At 39.3% G+C, this 21163-nt stretch overlaps 2 protein-coding genes across 4 annotated transcripts in view; one reads left to right on the plus strand and one right to left on the minus strand.

Annotated features, from left to right (window-relative positions):
* Positions 1-13993: 13993 nt before the first annotated feature.
* Positions 13994-16597, plus strand: mrpl33 (mitochondrial ribosomal protein L33). The gene is made up of 4 exons (XM_010736379.3): positions 13994-14127; positions 15631-15649; positions 15761-15867; positions 16158-16597. The coding sequence occupies exons 1-4, from the start codon at positions 14106-14108 to the stop codon at positions 16205-16207; spliced, it is 198 nt and encodes a 65-aa protein (XP_010734681.1). The 5' UTR covers positions 13994-14105; the 3' UTR covers positions 16208-16597.
* Positions 16245-21163, minus strand: part of rbks (ribokinase) — a 38823-nt gene continuing 33904 nt past the window's right edge. For all 3 annotated transcript variants that reach the window (XM_019267556.2, XM_027274682.1, XM_010736382.3), the window contains exon 9: positions 16245-16953. In XM_019267556.2, the coding sequence (XP_019123101.1) occupies positions 16780-16953 (174 nt within the window). In that variant the 3' untranslated portion in view covers positions 16245-16779. The remainder of the gene's footprint in view (positions 16954-21163) is intronic.

Genomic DNA, 21163 nt, shown 5'->3' on the forward strand with positions numbered 1-21163 from the left:
ATGAGTAAATGTTCTACTTGATGATGGTGCTGGATTAAAAGTCATTCTTAGTCATTAGGATACATTGCCTGGAAACCATGCATTTTGCATGCAATCCATCAAGAGGGTGTTTCACTAGAAAAATGAAAACTTTGATCCGCTGATGGTGTTGGATGAAGATTGAGGGGGGTTGTCAAAGTCATTAGGTTTCTTTTGCTGGGAATGAAATATGTATCAGCTTTATTTAGCAATCCATCCGATAATTGTTGAAACTTAAAAACACAAAAATGTCAGCCAATATTGTTGAAGAGGGAATCACCAAAACAAGTAGGATTCATCCTTTGGGACCATAAATGCCTGTACCAAATGGTATATCAATATCATATGTACTGAGATATTTCAGTCTTGATCGAAGTGGTGGACTGATCAACCAACTGACATATACTCATCCCTAGAGACATGTCCAGTAAAAACTGAAAACTGAAAACTGGATAATTCATCAGACGGTTTTCCATCAATGTTCATGATGAAACATACTGAAAAATCTTTGACACAGTTAAATGAAACAGAATTAGGACACGCATACAAATGCCTTACTTGTACTTGAAAGCTCGAGACACGGTGACATTTCAAACAAGAAATGCACAGTGTTCTGTTCAAAGGTTAATATATGGACATTCTTCTGTGTATGGATGTAAAATACTGTACTGTAAATGTAAAATAAAGCCATTACATGGTTGCTTTATAGTGTATAACATAGCTATAACTATATATTTTTTCTCTTTTGTGTGTAGTTTTGAACTTTGGACGGAGCCAGGGTAGCTGTTTGTTTGCTGGATGGAAATCAATTTCCAAATATGTTGAGCTACTCCTTCAAACTGATAACACAATAAAACAGCAGGATATGTTGTCATAGGCCCATATACCCTATCCCTACAAAAGGTTGCAGGGTTGAAGGTATCATATGACAAAAAGAATTTCAGATACTGACTGGCTGATTTTTGATGACTACAGAGGAAAAAAGGAGAAATGATGTCAGTTGCAGGTTAAACAGCTGATACGCACACTGCTGCTAAAGATAGCTGCTTTGACCACAAATTGGTCTTGCGCCTTGGACAATGTTACCTTTAACACATGACATCACTAGGGAACAAAAACTAACCAAACAAGACAATTTTAGCCCACAATCCTTCATGTTTTAACCCTCAGAGTGGTTTACCTACAGTGACACCACACTACAAATCACTCTCAAGGGGTGGGAATTTAAATATGCACGTGTAACCTTTTCCACAAAATGTTAGCCATGCTGAACATTTTCCTCTGCAGCTGTTCCCCTGTTTTTATTTGAATGTTATTCCAGCCATGGTCATTCTTGTGGAACAAAGTGTGGTTTAAATCTGAATGGAAAACACAACATCTCTCTCTCTCTCCAGGAACACAACCTTGATTTATGTACTGCAGTCCCATTCAAAAAGTTAAATTAATGTGCAAATTGCTGTCTGACTACATCAACACAGTGGATCATTGTCTGTGCATGTGTGTGTGTGTGTATGTGTGTGTGTGTCCAGGTCATGATGACCTGAAAGAGTGCAATTGATTTTTGGATTATTAGTAGAAGCCTTGTTTTGTCCAAAAGCACTGTCCCTAGATTAAGCTAAAATTACAATGTATAATTTTATACATGGTACAAGTTTTACTTTTGATACTCAAGTACCTCTTGGTGATCAAACTTACTTTTAATAAACTTCATAATGTAGTATTGCTTTACTTGAGTGAGCAGAAGAAGAAAAAAAAAGCAGTATATAAAGAGACCAATTTAGTTTGTTTTTGGCTGTTTCAGCTTGTTGTAGCTCATTTAAACTGGAATTAAAAGATACAATGAATGTGTGACACAGTCAAACCCAACATGACGCAAGATGTTTTCTTATCCATCAAACTGAAATATTCAGCCATATTTGGTATCTTTGGGAACTGGGAATGCAAGCCTAAAAGTCCTGTGGCTTTGTACAAAGCTTGGCTACACAGCATGAGGCTGTAATCATCGGTCAAAAAGCAGGTCACTTAAGACCACTTGAGCCTGTACCTGTAGCTCGATATCCTGCAGTTAAGGGGTCTAGATTTTGCAGAGTGCAGGATTTAGCAGCATCTAGCACATAGTTGCAACATAGTTTAGTTTAGTTTAGTTTGTCCATTCTGGGCAACTGTAGAAACGTGGTGGTTCAGCATGGTGGACATGGCGGATAAGGACTTGTGTGGCTCATTCTAAGGAACAAAAACATAATGATTCTTATTTTCAGGTGATTTTTTCCCCCATGAAAACATTGTTGAATATTATGTTCCATCTTCCATCCATATTCTTAAAATAGACCCGCTTAAATTTGACACAAGAATGACTAAAATCCAGTTAATGTCTTTCATCACTTTTCTGTTAGATTGTTGATTTTAATTTGCTTCCTTGTGTGAAGCACTTTGTAGACCTGATTTTTGAGTGCTCTTAAAATAAAAATGATTGCTATTAACAATAAATGTTCAACCTTTCAGTTTAACGTTATTGTTAATTATTAAGCTGTGGAGAACAACAGAGGGCAGCAGAGTGTTTTGGTGCAATCAGTGAGTCGCTTACAGACGTCCCTAGACAACTGTATCCGTATAACACAGGAAAGAGAGCTGATTTAATGAGAGCAGTAGGGAACACAGCATGCTTCAGCGGCCCTCGTCACTGGCTTGGTATGGAAGCACTGCACTTAGATGAAGGATGAAGCCTGACCGGCCGCAGCCAAGATTAACGAAGGCAGGGGGCCATGGGGTGCTACTTCCTCCCTTTCCTCTCTTGGCAGTGGCATAATTGCTGAGGTTGCCTAGCGACCGGAAGCATGGAAACAGAAGGTGTCACTTGTTACCTCAGAGCTGGATTTAGCCAAATGGTAAAATAGCCACCGATGGATCATGAGGGGGGATCAAGTTACTAAAGATAAGGAGCAGAAAGCAGGAGGAGAGATCAGAAATCAGACAGAGGTCACAATAAAAGCCCTCAATCCATTACTATATATTGTTTTATTGGTTTAATTTAACAATTAATTTAATAAAAATGCAATGCTAGAGTGGAGAATAATCTGATTCAGAAAGCACCCATATGTGATGTATTTAATAATATATAATTTGAAGTAATAAGGAATAAAAACAAGGTAGCATATTGCTTACATTTTTATGTCTATGATTTAACGCTGCACTGTTTGGGTGCTAAATGAGTACTTTTATTAGTAATGTCTGCATCATATTAACTCTTCACCATTCATTTTGTGTTCCTGCTCAATTGCAGGCCACGGAAGTGAGATGCTACAACATGTAGGACGAGTTCTCTGATGAAATTTCTACCACTCACCCATAAAGTTCAATAAAAGCCAATCAATTCATTACTCAATGCAAGTCATTGTTTACTTGAAAAAGATTCCTAATGAACCCACTGCTCCACAGCATCAGCCAACAGACAGACAAGTTGGCACTTGGCGATTGTGGCAAGGAAAAATCTTCCTTTAGGGAGGCAGAAATGCCAGATATTTTTCTTAAGAGTTGGTCGAAACTAAAATTGAGCCAACTGGCCCAAAGCATGAGTGAATTCAGGTTTAATTATTTGAAAAGATGTTTTGTTTTCTCCTTACTTACCCAGAATGGCGTTTTCATTTGTTACAGCTTAGCTAAGCCCAAACACAAAGGTGGAAAGGTCTGAATTATAATGTTATGGTTGCTTTTTTTGTTGTTGCTTGAACTGATGTGTGAACATTTTTTTCATGCTAAGCTGACAAATGACTCTTTGGAGAAGGGGTATTTTTACATTTGACTATCCATTTAAATGCAAACCATAGCTGCCCATAGATAACATTTTCTTGTAGCCACAAATGTATCACAGAGGGATTCACAATCTGTGCAACACAGGATCTTCCCAAGAGGGGCTAGAAAGTAGGCAGGCAAAATATAAAATGATGTTAAATGAAGACTGGATGAGAGAAAAGATGCTGCCAACATTTGAATTGTTATGATGTGCATGTGAATGAACCTGGTCACCCCAGCAAATGGCACCAATTTGATTCTTATGGGTTGATTTGAAAAGCATTTGTTCTAAGAATAATTTCTCAGTGAGACGTCATTCAGGGCCTATCACTCTAATTCCTGATATTTGTCTCTTCAACCAGTCCTTTCCTCATTTGTCTGTGTCTTCCGCCTGCTTCCGCTCTTCTATGCTTATCTCCCCATTATTAGCCTCATCTCCTCCTCCTCCCCCCCGTGCCTTATTTTTTTTCCTCTGCATTTTCTCATGTAGCCACATCTCCCTCCCTCCAATAAACTCCGTCCCACAATCTGTACTGTCATTCACTCTTTCCTTTCCTGTTCCGTGTTCATCCCAATTATTTACTTTCCTGTATCAATCGCGGTCTCCTTCTCTCAGGCTTCCTCTCACTGTTGTTCAAACGTCTACCCCTCTCTCTTTCTCCCCCCCCCTCCCTCTCTTCCTCCATATACCTCCATCTCTGCCTCCATCTCTGGTGCGCACACAGCGGATGGCGGCGGCCCACTCAGTCCTCTCAGGGAGCAGAAGGTTTGTCCACTCCCACTCAGGCTTTGCGTCATGGAACACAGAGAAATAGAGACAGAGGAGAGAGAACAGATGGGAGGAGGACACACTGGCTGCCTGTTTTATAACATTACTCCTAACAACACTGTGGTCATCAGTATGACTATGTAAAGTAGCAGGCTATTGTGGACTCATCAAGCAGGCCTAAATATAGGACTGAGCTGAATATAGAGGAGCAGGAACCGACACATTTGGTGTGAAAAGGAAATTTTGTTCCACACTTTGAGAAAGGTTAAAGGGTTTGTACATTCATCTAAAAAGATATTCAAGGTTTTTTATTAGAACCTTGTCAGAGAAAACACAAAATCCTGCACCTTATTTTATACGTCATGATTTTAACAAGCAACGGGAAGTGTTTTGTTTATTTTTTATTGACCAGATCTAACTTGGGATAGACTCCAGACCCACCGTGACCCTGATGAGGATAAGCGGTTACAAAAATGGATGGATGGATCAAATTTTTTCGACCACAAACTCACCCTCACAGACCTGTTGCCTACATGGAAATCCAGTCTGAAGGCTTCACTATCACAAGATTGGTGTAACCATAGCGACCTGATGCACATCAGTGCATGACATCATAACTGACATAATCATTGCCATTTACGTAAATGGAAATACAATTCAGACCATCCTGCTGTCATTGTTTTTCCTACCAGCTCCTACATTTGACTTTAAACAAGCATTGCATACAATTCTGTTTGCAAGTGGTGATAATTTTTTTAAAAAGAAACGTTTTATAAACAGCACAGAGGCAACTGGTAACACAGCATGTTCAAATGCAAATGATGTTTACCGGATTTACACAAGAACAAAACAAAAATTAGATTTATGTAAACAAGAGATTAGATCTTATCTGCAAGCAGAACATGAACCAAATCTGGGTCATGCTGAAAGCAAAAATCCACACTGGGAGAGATCTTGGACAGCTGGATTAAGATATACAGACAGAGACAAGTTGCCTCAAAGCTCCAGAGAGAGCTGAGAAAGTGTGTGATGTGATCAAGCAGCATTTTCTGGAACAGTCTCGCTGATAACGAATTAGAGATTGAATGTGAGGACACGCTGACAGTACCCAGGGTGGTTTTGTGGGTTCAGTGCTGCAATGTAAGTAAAGATGTGGGTGTAAAAGCATAATGAAACATTCTCAAAGTCCATAAAATCAACCACCTACAACTTATCGCAAGTGTGCATCCACGCTAAATTAACTGATTTTGAACATTAAATGTGTGATTGTATTCAACTGTGGGTTTTTCCCTCCAACAAAAATACCAGAGGACTTTCTGTAACAGACAATAAAATAAAGGATCACAAATCTTGAAAATCAACAGCTTAAATAGCCGCATAGTCAACATGACCTTTAGGAAACTATGACTTGTTTTTTAGTTTTGGAATTTATATATAACTTTTTTGTGTAATTTTACTCCACGTATGGTGGAACTGGTCTTCCCAAGACTTAGATGAGAAGATCAACTTTCATGTTTGTATGCTAAATACGAAGATGTAAAGTTTTTACAGGTGGAGGGCATCTTTTCTGGCTCTGATCGTAGAGGACCGATGCTCTCAAACAGTACCCTTGATACAGGGAAACAGGGAAATGGGGATCCATACATGAGACCCTCAGAAAGAGGAGACATCACAGGGAGTAGCCTACTACCAGCTGGTCCCAGATGTTACCAGGATGATGGTTGGTTCATAGCTTAGTTCTGGATGAGCCAGGAAAAATCTGACAATCATCAGGACTAGCATCACAAAAATGCCCACTACAGAGATTCCTTTGGCCCTACAGAGCTGCTAAGCCAGTAGGTTACTTTTGGCTATGTCAGCGCTATATTTTGAGTTTAAAACTTGCCTACTGTTCATCCTACCGCCTAAAAATATGACAGAAAGGGACATACTGAAAATAAGCTAACACTAGCTCAACACACTACGAATGTTACGTAGCACATTCCTGTTCCCCATTGGATGAACCCCTGACCTTTCTTCTATTGTCACTTAAAGGTCCAGTGTGTAACATTTAAGGTTATCGTCAGAAATGGAATATAATGTTTATAACCTGAAAATAAGAATTATGTTTTTGTGACCTTAAAATAAGCCTTTTATATCTAGAGTGGGAGCGGGTCCTCTGCCATGGAGTCTGCCATGTTGAACCTCTATGTTTCTACAGCAGCCCAAAAGGGACAAACCAAACACTGGCTCCACATAGAACCATTCACGTTTTTCACAAGTTTCACAGCCACTGTTGTTTCTCTTTAATGCTTGAACCGAGAGGGAGAGGTGATGGATTTTCAGTCTGTTGCAATCTATAACTTTACCAGTAGATGTCACTAAATTCTACACACTGTACCTTTAAGAATAAACATATTTTACACAAAAGCAACATAGTCATAGTGTTGATCTTGAGCTTTCATATTGTTTCATCTTTTGTTTAAATTTTTGGTTGCCTTTTGTTTTACCCGCTATCTAAATTATGTGTCTGACACCACTGTACCTTCTACAGTAGAAGTCTTAATTCCCCTGAGCCTTAACTGTAGGCAGGGTATTCCTTTCCACCTTTAAAGGTCATATCTTCTCTGCACCACATAGTCTGAAAAAGAGCTACAGTTCACTTGCTATGGCTGATAAAGATGCAGAAGCGGTGTGGTGAACAGATAGAGCCACTCTATGAAATCACCTTTTGTTATGTATTCCTTCCTTTTATATAATAGCTAATAGGGCATAGTGCTGCTGACGCAAGCTGGGGAGTTGTGAGCCAGTGTGTGGTGTTTGGTGCCTCTGACTCGGTGTGTGTGTGTGAGTCATCGTGTCACCTACTGCGATCGTGTTGGTAGGTCAAAAGAACAGCAAACTGTTGTTGTGACAGCTAATAATATGCTAGCTGAGGCTTGTTTGGAGGAGGTGGTCTTAGTCTGTGTGTGTGTTGGTGTGTGTGTGTGTGTGTGTGTGTGTGTGTGTGTGCACATGCTGCTTAAAACATTAATAATAATCAGCCAGTAGAGGCAATTCACATCAGGACACACACACTTCATCAGCAAGTGCTTCAGTTGTTATTTAAATTAGACCGTTTAATGAGTAGACTATGTCAGATATACAGCGGACAGTGAACAGTTTTAGATTTTGCCGTTTTCCTATTGTAGATGCAAACAGAGAAGGTCGGCTGGTGAAAAAAGTGAAGCATTTAACAATTAGAAGGCTTAAGACTCAGGACTCGGTGGAGACCAAAACAGAGCTAAAAGTAGAGCAAATAATGCATTTCCACAAGGCAAGTCAACAGAAACAGAACTCCAAATAATGCTGATGTTAATCTGCAAAATACAAAATGATCAGCGATCCATCAATCCATTTTCCACATCGGTGTCCCAGGGGCCTGGAGCCGATCCTGGATGGCTAGTTCATCACAGGTCTGACACATAGAGACATTTTTTGCCTCAGCGGCGAAGTTTTAGTTTATCCGAATTTAACTTTTTGTTTAGAGATGAACTGATTTTTTTTCTTAAACAGAGAATAAATAGAGAAGTATGGAGGGTCTTGGTATCTTGGGTTCATGTTCTGACTCTGCTGTCCTTCAGACACTCCTTCGGGCCAGTCTTGATCTCACCTGCTCGCCATCTAGTCTAGAAATACAATACTAGAAAACAGTCTAGTAATATATAACTGACCAAGTAAATGTATAAATGAGCAAAACTTTAATACTACTGAGCAGAAACAATACTTATTTCTCAATGCTTTACCTCAGCCACAAGGCCAGTTGCTACTGCTGAAGACTTAAAAGACCAGTCTGTAAGGTTTAGTGCCATCTAGCTGTTTTTTTTTTTGATTGCAACCCCTCACGTCATCCTCTCCTTTCAAGCAAGCAAGAAGGAGAAAGTGTGGTAGTTACGAAAAAATGTAACATACATTATAGCTCTAGGTCAATGTATGTGGGATTGATACTTGACAACTTGATTTGATTAACAAGTGGCACGTCCATATCCATGCAGGTAACTGTTTATCTAAAGCCTAAAGTAGAAAATGACTGTAGGTAGACAGTGTTAGGAAATAACTATGACTTATTTAGCCTTGCTCGCTCTCAAAACCTGTTCTGCATTTACAGATCTGTTCCCGCAAGCTCTTCAATCTCAAGTCCTAAATTAACCACCACTCGGATTTGACTTGTGCTCCTTCTGGTTGTTTGCTTGATAATAAACTGCCAAATCACAAAAACGCAGAAGAAACTGAACCATACTTGTTCATTTACTGTAAGCTGCTTTGGATAACAACCTGAGCTCAAGAGTTTAAAATAGAAATTAGTGCATAAGTGATACATAGGCTGGGAAATAATAGATCATAAATGAAAAGAGAGCGTGTGAGATAGAGTGAAGAGTATAAGTGGGAGAAGTAAAGAGTAGCTAACGTCCGGAGTGGCTGTGGAGAGTGCTGAGTGGGTGGGGTGGTGGAGGAGGAGGAGGATAAGAGCTGAAGCTGGAGCTAGTGGTCTCAGCCTCCTTCTCAGAATTATCCCTCAGTGACGCAAGCTCCTCCACTCACATCCTGACAGCTGCTCCCTGCCTGGTTACAGCGCTCCTCGGCCTGTCCAATAACATTCATGCTCATTTCCGCTTTAATGCATAGCGTTCCCCTCCTGGGTTTACCAATACAGCTCCATTTAGGCTCATTAGTACATGTTCACTTACTACTTTGTGTTTTCCTCTAATCTATGTACTAGTGGGACCTCAGTGCTGTAAGCACACCGGATTCTTTCTTTCTTTCCTTTCTTTTTTTCCGAGGAAAAGAAACTCTGAAGGGAAAAAAAACAAGACATTATTATTTCTGCATCAGTCTCAGGCATTGTTCTTCTGAGTGAAGACATACAGACCAAAATACACCAGATATACACATAGCTGAAGGAACCACAGTGATTTCAGAGATGTGTCACCTCCTGTGTAATTCTAATCAAAGAATATTGGTCCAAGTGTATTGCAAATTCAAATTAAGAGCTAACATGGTAGAACACTGAAACCGGGCCATGCCACCGGGTGCAATGGTGTCATGTTCTTGTAATATTCTGACATCTGTGAGCATAACATATAACATAATTATTGGGTCATTAATGACATTAATGGAAATTTACAGTCTGTAATTTCATACATTTATTTGAAATCAACTGATATTGTTTTAGGTTTTAAGGGTACAGCCATGCTTGCATGTTTGTGAGCCTATTAACAGTGTTTTCAGCTAAATGCTAGTCAGCATGCTAACGTGTTCATAATAGCATTGCTAACACAATGACATGCTGATGTTTAGCAGGTATAATTTACCATTTACCAGGGTCACCAGCTTAGTTTAGTGTATATGCATGCTAAGGTAATAAGCACTAAACACAAAGTGCAGCTGAGGCTAATCGGAATTTTATCATTTTGCAAGAATTTGGTCATAAAACTGAAATATGGGACAGATTCAAATATTGATCTGATGTTGGCCCTAGATTAAAAGTCTGGGACCATCAGAGTTATGAGGTTCTTATCCCAAGGCGGGACATGAACTTTGTATCACATTTCATGAGAATCTGTCCAAAAGTTGTTGAGACATTTCTTTCAAAACCGCAAACTTCAACTTCGTGTTGGCTCTAGATAAAAGGTCAGGGGATCACCAGAGTTGTTAGGATTTTATCCTGAGGGAGACATGAACTGTGTACCACATTTCATGGGAACTTTGTGTTGGGTCTAAATAAAAAGTCAGAGGATCATCAAAGTCTGAGACATCAATGTCCATCAAAAAATATAAATACATAAATACATTTCAGTCTGGATCGAAGGTGACAGGCTAACTGAACAACATAATATTGCCAGAGCCTAAAAATGAATAGAATAAATTAAAACAAATGGGTTTGGTATTATCCAGCAGAATTTTGTACTGTACGGCAGTAGAATGCCATATATGCTCATACTACACTTGAGTATATTAGTTGTTTGTCACGCTATACTTTTGAATGACATGAATGGCATGACTTTAATTTCAGAGGGAAATATTGTACTTCTTGGTAGTTACTTTTCAGATTAAGTTTTAAAACATGACATACAATGGAAATTTAATAAAATGCACTGAATATAATGGAATATTAATATATAATATTATGACACATTATTATAGTACATCAAAATCATCAAACCGTGCAAAAAATGGGTACCGTTTCCTCCACCTCAGCCAGAAACAATCCTAAAATACCGCTGACTTGTTAATTCCACCGTAATAATAATATTCCAACAGCAGAATATTATATAATGTAATGTGACACTGAGACACAGTGTGCCTGCACATTGAATATTTTTCCTTTTATACTTTCAGTACATGTTGCTGAAAATATTTACTTATTTTTGCTTGTAGAAATATTGATGCAGGTCTTGTAATGGAGTATCTTTACTTGTGGTATTGGTACTTTTAACGTAATTAAATAAAATACCTGAATAATTCCTCCAACACTGGTTAATAACAAATGACACAGACATAAAGGTATGACACTATTATAACTTCAGTATGCCAAAACAATCCTGTTAACTCCATCAGTTGACACATACAGCCAACCTCCTCTTTGCTGTTGCCTTTGTATTTGAATAAATATACAGCAAGAAGACATATTGATTTATTAAAATAGCAACTTCAAGGTAAACTTAATTAAATGGTGTGGGCTTGCCACTGGGCTTAACTCAGTTCATGACATCAGATACCCAGACATGCTGTTTTTTTTAATCACTGACGTAGCATCAAAGTGTATGACTGCCTACATTGTACATAGAGAGGTGGAACGTCATGAGAGTGAAACCAGTTATCAGTAACGTAACTGCCATCCCTACGTGGTCACGCAACAAAATCACAAAATGCTTTTCAATTTGGGGAAGGTGAAATTCTCAGAGCTTCTCTACCACCACACAAAAGGCTATTAAGTTACTACTTTGTGAGGAGTTAAGGGGACTTCCAGGGTGACCTTACTGGTATCTAACCCATTCATCTTCCTGAGTACTTTGAGGGTGAAAAAAGGCTTTCACTAAGGTTTTGGGACATTCCACAGTGTATCTTTTTCTTCGCAGCCCATTCATGAAATATGAGTTGCTTCCCTGAGGCCAGAGACACGATGACCAGCAACAACAAGTAACATTGTGATCGTTTTCCATGATGGCTTTAATTTTGTTTTAATCACAGGACAAGATCTAAATTACGTTGTGAAATGAGAGTGAAGTGAAATGAGATGAAGCTAAGTTAGCTGTAAAACTGCAGGAAAACAAAAATAACTTCAGCACATGGAGAGAGAGAGAGAGAGAAGGAGATGTGCATCATCGTTTCAGAAGAAAATAAGAGTTGTAGACAGATTTTAGTTGTAACTAACAAATATCTAACAAAGACTGTCTGTTAGATATCAAAAGGAAGATTATTACATGACCACATCCACCACAACTGAATCTGACAATCCTGTTTTGGTCAGAAATTCTTAACAGATGCTCATTTGCTCTCATGGCAACTGGCAATGTCTTAGAAAAGAAAGATAAACAGAAGAATAAGAAGGAAAAAAAAACATGAACTGGAAGAACTTAGTTCCCCTTTGCCCAGTAGAGACAAATAAAAAGGGATTAAAAACAGAGACAGTCTATAGTCAAGACACAGACTATTCAATAGACACTGGCTGTACATGAAAATCTTTATTGTTAATCATTGTAATAGTCCTGAAGTGTTTTTAATGTTTGAAACAACCTTCAGACTCGGTCCAGGAGAATATTTTCTTAAGGTCACAAAGAGAAGCAAATTTCTCTCCCTTCAACATGAAATGTTCCACCAATCATTCATTTCAGTATCTCAGCTGGCCCGCTCTGATTCTTTTGAGATAATCAGATTAAAGGATTGCATAGACTTGTTCCGGTCCCCTTCAAATGCAAGAATGTATTCAGGTCACCTTAAAATGTACAGTGACTGTGCTGAAATATGCATCCAGACGGTTGGAAATTCTGCACTATTTGGAGTGAGAAAAGTGTTGATTTGGGGGATGAGCTTACAATAACCTTTCTAAGAAGGAGATTGTTATGGATAAGCACAAAAATGTCACTAAATATGAAGTGACTAATTCAATATTCTTTTGCAATGGAATGACCACAGGTCATGGGTTGGGGAATTTATTCTCAGAGCAAAAACATCTCTATGTTCCCTACCCTAAAATCTTTATTTTATGTCTTACGAAAGGTACACAAGCTCATCTCAGACATCCAAGAGATAATACCCAATGTTTTTTCTGTTTAGCTACAGTTCAACATAGAATACAGACCTCATGCACTGATATCTTGATATTATGGAGGTGAAAAATAATTCCCATGGTTCCATTGCAATTTACCCTCCGCTTCGACCTCTGAACCTGAACATCTAATAGAAAAAGACAAGGCTAATCACACATTTATAATATAAATAATGAATTATTATTATATAATATACACAAACAATCACAAGTTGATGAAAGAGGAAACCTGGCACATGCAATTAAATCATTACAAAAATTTCTTTAAAGTAAATGTATGAAATCTGTGCACAATTGAATTGAATGGAATGAATGAAAATAGATACAGGTCCAGAGACTGTGACGTCCATTATAATCTTGTCATACAGCAAGAAGAAGTGGAAAAAGAAGAAAAAGAATAGTCCCAGTGTGTACATATTATATCCCAGTGTTTACAGGAGGGGACAGTGCAGACTCTACAGACTGCTACAAAAGGTCTTTCCTGCCCACTGCCTTATGGAGGCTGATAAATTCAGGTAAAACAAAGTCCAACAATCCAAAATCCAAACAACAGAAATCCAAAATGTACAAAAATCCAAAACTTGGATACAGGTGGAACAACAGGATGAAGCACAGGGACAAAGGGATGCAGGGCATAAAACCTGATGAAATCTTTCCTCTGCTGAAGACCTGCTGAACTTCACTGACTTCACTGCAATCTTCCTTCAGGGATTCACCTTATTGACATTACTAGTTTAAAATGATTTTCCTCTTTGCTTTCTGTTCAAGCCTGTACTCTACAGCCTGATTATGTTGTATGTTTGACTCCACATGTACTGTATAGTGTTTAAAACCATCATCTTTCTGATTTTTATGTTCTTCTGATTGGACCATAGACAATTTATTTACCATTTTGTTTCGCTATTTTCGTGCAATTCTGCCCCTTGACAAAAGCTTTTTTATATATGCCACTATCGTGCTTTTAATGATTTATGGTTGATAAACATCTATTTTAGTTGTGTGTGTGTGTGTGACAAGCTTTCACGCTAAATCTCGAATCACCTTTTATCCACATGGTCATGTTTATACATGATGTGTATCATTTATTATTTTGATGTGTTGCTGAACGTGTCACTGCGCCTTTAAGGGGACCCGGAAGGTGTTTGTTAAACCGGATGTACAGACCTGTCAATGTGACTTACCTTTGGCTAGCGGTGTTATGCTCTAATACTGTCTCCTGGTCGTGCTTTGTAGTCCTACAAAATGTTCCTCACCACGGTTAATTGTGAGTATATTGACCAGTGTATGTATTTAAAGAGTGATATGTGTGTATGTGCAGAGCAACAACCGTGAAGATGTTCGCTAGCTTCAGCTAGCCTAGCCGGTGTTAGTCAACACTTCCTGACGTGACTCTGCGTCTACCTGTCTGTGTCTTTACGAGTCTTTCAAAGTAAAAGCGGGACCTTTTTTAAATATTGTTACGTTTAGCTTTTATTGTTACTTATTTGGCGGGTAGCTTCAGCTTGTAGCTAACCTGTTTACCTGTCTGTCCCTGTGGCACTGACCGCTGCACTGCAGGGATGTTCGGTTCTTTTTAGGATCCGGATCTTTCGGCTCCTAAACGATTCTTCATTTGACCACTCATAACTTAACTGGCTTCTTATTTTCGCCTTATTAACATATATGCTGGGTTAAATCAAATCAGATTTTATTTCTATAGCCCAAATACACAAAGTACATTTGCCTCGGAGGGCTTTACAATCTGTACAGGGAGTGACACAGAAAACCCTTTAACAGGGGAAAAAGGTGGAAGAAACCTCAGGAAGAGCCACAGAGGAGGGATCCCTCTCCCAGGACGGACAGACGTGCAATAGATGTCACGTGTTCAGAACAAATCAACACAAACATATTGTACAATTACAATGACTGATAAAATGATTACAGTAGCAGTGGAACCTGTGATAGAGAGACACAGATGCACAGCAGCAGCAAATCATAAACTAACTATAAACTGTAATGGAGATATGGCAGCAATAATGACAGTAGTAATATGTGTAGTGGACATCGTGCAGGATCAGAGCAGCAGCCACGATCCATGAGAACCTGCTGGACGACAGAGCACAGAAACTCCAGGGAAGAAGTTTAGTTAGTAACATGCATTAATGAGACATGTATGTTTACAGATGGTGAGAGAGAGAATAGTCCCAGTGTGTCATCAGCCTATCTATGTGTTTATGATTGATGAAACATCCAGGCACAATGGAATTTATACATAATATATAAATAGTAATAGTTTTTGTCATACGTAGCTTTTTATTGCATATTAATGCTTGCAGTTTACTCATTATTGTTTTTGTTATATATATATTTTTTAATTCTCACAAGTTATTTTGGGGAAACTGGTCAATTATTATGACTTATTGGTGGACCCCCTGCAGTACCTCTGCAGACCCCCTAGGGGTCATGGACCCCTGGTTGAAGACCCCTGACTTATACCTTTTTAATAATTTATCCAAATTTAGCATTGTTTTGACTTATGATTCGTATGTGTACACATATCACTACACTTATTCAATACGTTCTTTGTACTTAAGTATTCACAAGTAAAAATGACATTTTCTAATATCAATAAACAGACACTTTGTAACTCTCTGAAAGCACCCCAATGAATGGACTGACTAGCTCACACTTTACCATGATTGTTTCCCTTTTTTGTAAGTTGCTTTGGAGTGTAAATGTACTTTCTCTGCCTGACTCTAACACACACACTCTGCTCTTCATTCCTCAGTGGCCAAGGCGAAATCAAAGTAAGTGAAATGGTTCACATAGAAAGACTTAGCTTTGTAAATCACTGCTAAACGTCACATAGAGGCAGACATGGAGTCACTGTCATGCTCACCGGTGTTGTTTTCCGTCAGGACTGTCCTGGTGCAGATGATGAGCGCTGCTGGGACAGGCTACTTCTTCAACACAAAGAGGAACCGTCTCAGAGACAAACTGGTGCTGCGCAAACACGATCCATTTGGTAAGATATGACTGAGGCACACAGACGCAGTCTGTTTTTTATCCCAGTACAGACTAATGCTTTTATAATCTATGTTTATGGTAACAGTAGCAGGTTGTTAGCCCCTGTCTGTATCTGCATTATATCAATGCCCCTACATAACCAGCAGGAAGATCACTTCACGTCAAGTCTAGACTTTGCTTTAAGATAAGAACGCTACCACGTCAAAGTAGGTTTTTTATAAAAAAAACTATACATACAGGGTTTTCTGTGTCGTACTAAATTATCATCTCAACTTCCTGTCTTTTCAGTGAACAAGCACGTCCTATTCTTCGAGAAGAGGAAGATCAGATCGATTTAACAGTGCAGCGACACACATGGACAACATAAACCTCTGGTTTAAACAGACTTATTTTTATTGTTGTGGATTATACAAGATGTTTCATCAGTTCTGTTTCACTTGCTGACACGTTTTCAGAGGATTTCCTTTTTCTTGGATCTGCTAAAGAGGTGTCCCACCGCAGCAGTTTGGTATGCAAATCCGCGACCAGACTCCACGAAAGTTTCAGTTACCAGCAAAAACGGGCTACCACATCTGATTTGAATGAAAGCTCATGGAAGCCATAGAATAACATGTTGAAGTTGAATTGTTCTATATAGCATCAGTGATTATGACTCAAGTGTTATACAACTTTATATGTAATGAAACCATTTGGGGTGATTAAATAAAGTCAATTATGTGCCGTACAAGCTAAGTGTTAAGATGCTTGTCAATTATTAAACTGTTGATTGGCACCATTCATAGAACTTTTACACTGACAGTCAAATTGCAGCCATGTTAATATTAAACTTTAACATTAATCAGTCATTATCAATCATCAGTTTCACATTAATGTTCATTCTTGGATTTTCAGCTCATCAGACTTGCTGCTCTCAGAACAGTTCAGCCGGTAGCTCCTTTCTGAAGGGGTAAGACGTCTGCGTGCCGACCACCTGCACGCTCACTCCTGCCACCTGATTGGCTCTGCGGGTCATCTCCTCCAGGGGCATTGTGGGATAATGAGCCATGTAAAATGCCAGTGCTCCAATAAAGCTATCTCCAGCTCCCTGGGAAGAAACGATATTACAACAATGCTTTATTAAATTTCACCCGTGATTCAAAAAATTCCACTGTGTGATTCTCCAACCGAGCAGCCCACTCAGCAGGATCTTAAAATCCAGTGTGTGTGTGTGAGGAGCTACAACTTAACCTTACTGCTTAATATATTTCTTAATGTATTTAGAGGAGCAGTAGGTCTGTATGAAGAGATCTGAGAGTTAATTTGACAATTCAATAAACTGTCAACAGTAGGGGGTGCTGTGGCATTTGTCAGCTGTTTTTCCAAGTTGCTGTCTGAGGTTTCGACTACTTTTAAATGACTTACTGAAAATTTAACCTTGTGTGAAAGTGTGTCATCACTTTCAGAGAAACATCTGTATTGCATTACCGTAATCACACAGACCGACTCATAAATTAGACGAACGGATGTAATAAAGTCGTCTTACATGTAGAATTATTTCAAATATTGTTTCACTGAACTACAAACAAAGACATAATTTGTGCATAATTACCTAAAGGGTTTTGAAAAGGGACTGCTAACAATAACATTATACTGTATAATCCTGGAACTGCTGCAAATGAACCATTATTTGTTTCAACTTTTTCCTCAAAAGCTGAAAAAACAAACAAAAAGAAAAAAGCACGTTGAACAGCACATGACTGCTTTAATCACTTGTCAGTGGCTTCACCATAACTGCCAGCAGCTCTGGTTTTGGCTATCTTTGAACAGATACATCATCCATTTTCCCTCCTCATCTATTGATAGAGATGGAATGTGCCGTCTACGCCCTGGAGGGGGTTGGCTGGAACGGGATGCCGGTGGAGGGGGTGGGGTGGGTTGCGGGGGGAGGCTTGCTGATGGGAAAAGGCACAATGGTATGTGGCGACACGCTCATGTTTAACCACAAATGGCCCCCGACGCTGGTTCTCACAAGCCTGATCCATTACTCATCACCGTGGCTCTCGAGAGTTCATTGTACTCTCTCTTCTACTGAGCACCTCTGTAAACCCCCAGCATCTCTCACCCTTCGACTCAAAGTAACCCTTTTGTCAAGGGGGCGGCTGTATGCTGGTTGTGTTGAGATGATTCAGTGACGTGGCGCAGGGAACAAAAACCCTAACCCCCATCATGGACCGGGCAGAGAAGGCCATGCCCTCTGACTGACAGGACACCAGGAACAGAGAGGGCCAAACAGGGTCCATGGTGGACAGGGCAGCTGGAGGGCACGGCCCAGACAACATAGATTTTGTCACAACAAGCACCTAAAGGATTCTTTGATGAACCAAACGATAGATATGAGTGATGTAGGATGTTCTGATTTGACATTTCAAAGGTCAATATTACACCCCACCCCCACCTCGGTGCATGCCACTGGTGTGACTCCTGGACTGGGGAGATGCTGGAAAGAGTGAGATCAGAGCTCAAACATTTCACAGGCCTTGTGGATTTCCATGTTTAAAGCCATGGTGTGTTTATGTCTCCTGTCTGGTAGCTGGGCTGGGCTACAATACAGCCAGCGTTTGGAAATAAGGCTTTGGTGAAGCAGTCCCACTGGTTTGGCTCTGGCTTGTCTCCCAGTTCGCACGTTGCGGTTAAAACGATGATACCACTCCTGAGTGGGGGTTGATGCATGGGAAGCGATGACCAATACAGTGAGGGGCGGACAGTTTCAACAACTAGATTAGGTCATAGAAAATAAAACATTTCACTCTTCACACATCATTCTTTTCGCAAATGCCTCTTTATTGTTCTTTGACTTTTTCAATCATCAGTCAACTAATCTACGACTGAATCTCTGCCAAAACAAGCACCTCTGTCGAGACAGACAACAATAGGGTGAGGCTGAAACAGGTTTCTCAAAGCTAATACCTGTCTTAAAAACTAAATTGTGCCGTTGACAAATTCTATTCTAATTCAATTTCTATTATTTTAGGTCGTAAAACTCCCAAAGACCGTCTTTACATGTAGACAGTGTTAGAATTTCAGACATTTTTGAGGGTGAGATGCTATTTAAATGACCAAACTACATTTTTGGAGATCATCATCATCATCATCAGTGTCTGAACTGCTAGAAAAAGAATTAAAATAATTAATAGCCTCTAAAGATTTGAATCTTATAAGCAACCAATTGCCTAATTCATCAGTTTAATCTTTACTGAGTATTTAATGTTGAGGACCGTATGTTGTCTCAATGCCTCTCTTTAAATTTTTTAAAAGCTTAAAAAAATTTAAGGATGTTTTTGAAGGATTTATAAACACAAAGTGGCCAGTATATAAGACATACAGTCACATAGATTCAAATGACCTTTTTCACAGCAGCCATTTTGACACAGAGTCAACACAGGTGTTTCCAATGATACTAATTAAAGGCTCCATTCCATTTAGTATAGCAGAGACTTTCCAATGAGCCGACAGCAGCACCCTGACTCTGTCTGACCTGAATGGAACTGGACCTTAATTAGTATCATTGGTAACACCTGTGTTTACCTATTTCATGTCAAAATGGCTGCTGTGAAAAAGGTCTATTATTTCAAGGCCAGTGAAATAAATCAAAAATAAAATAAAAATTGACCCATGATTTAAAAGAAAAATTCGAACTTGAACACGCAAGATACCCAAAGATAATTGATTTAGCCTGATCGGAACTGATCACACCGTTGTCCTGTTGGGTTACACTGAGTCAGACATATGATCTGAGACAATGGACACTTGAATAAGGGAAATTTAGATAATATAAATTCAGATGGTTTAAACGTGAAGTATTTCAATACTGCAAATTCAGTTGGATTTAAATAGTACTCAGTAGTTATTCAATTATACACAATTAGGAATATATTATATCTAATTGGATAAACTCTAATCATAATGGCTTATCTTTGCTTTCATACAATACTTAATGCATTATATTTCTGTTCTGCTGAATGATGCTTATTTTTTATGCACAAATAAGGTGTGAAAAAAGGCAAAAATGTGACGCTTTGTGAGGTATAATATGTGGGTCCAGTTCATTCAAAAAGGTGCTGGATAAAAGTATAGGTTTTTGCAGGTGTCTCCAAAATCCTTTGTCCAATGATGATCCTCCAAGCCAGGGGCATGGCAGGTACACCACTTTGTAATAATATTACACGATTCATACTCCTAAATACACATTCAGAAGATACAAAGCGCCATTAGCATAATTAGCATTGTTTTTAGCTCTGCTCTGCTGTTTTTGCCAGCTAGCTCACTGTGTCTCCTTCCCTGAGACTGGCATGTGACGCTACCGGATCTAGTGAATGAAGCTCAATGAGGCTGACAAGCGCTACCCCCTTCAGCCCTGCACCGCTGCCCTCGACACAGTTTGGTGAAGGTTAGATCTGGAGGCCTGTCAATCAAGTGACACAAGCGTTTGCCGCGGATGAGCCTTGATGCTCTTACTGGTCGTCTCCGTCCGCTGCGTCTTGATCTCTTAGCTGTTCCTCTGCCTGTTCTCCTCTGGTAGTCAGACTGAAGTTAGAGATTAGGATGGCAGGTGTGTCTATTTACCAAATTAAATAGGTATGGTTGAGGAAGTTCTTTTCAGTTCGGAGGTTTTTACATCTAGAAATCTCCCTGGAACCTTCATCGTTTTGGTTCAGTTTAATTCAATCCATCAGAAGTCGGGCTTTTTTCCTCATTTATGACAGATTAAAATAGGATGAGTCATCGTCGGTCAACTTAACAAAACAGCGACGAACCTATAGCCATTGAAAGCTTTTCAGTTCTTAACACTTTTGTATCTTGTAAGCTTTCACTGACAAAACTCCAGGGACGTGACCTGATTGTTTTTAATGCCTCTGACAGCAGCCTGAGTGGTGAGTGTTTAGAATAAATAGAAGAAAAATGGAATAGTTAACACAAGAGGCAATATGCGCCATGGCTGTACAGACAAACAAAGGAGCGCATACAGAAACTCAGAAGTCCATCAACAGAAAATCCAAGGACAAAGACAACAGTAGCGCCCACACATTTTGATTGACAAGTGATCTTTGTAAAGTGCAGTGCAGAAACACCACGGCAATGAGTGCTGAGCACCAAAGACAGACGAAAAAACAACAACAAAACAAACAGAACCTATAGGAAATGCAGATCTCATGCAAGTGCTCCACACTGCATATCTTCCATGTTACAGTCCTTTGCGCACACAGAACCGTTTGAGCCTCCAAAACCTATGACTGTATTTCTCACCCAGAGGCCTC

This window comes from Larimichthys crocea, chromosome XXIV, assembly GCF_000972845.2.
Source record: "Larimichthys crocea isolate SSNF chromosome XXIV, L_crocea_2.0, whole genome shotgun sequence".
NCBI classification, from domain to species: Eukaryota; Metazoa; Chordata; class Actinopteri; family Sciaenidae; genus Larimichthys; species Larimichthys crocea.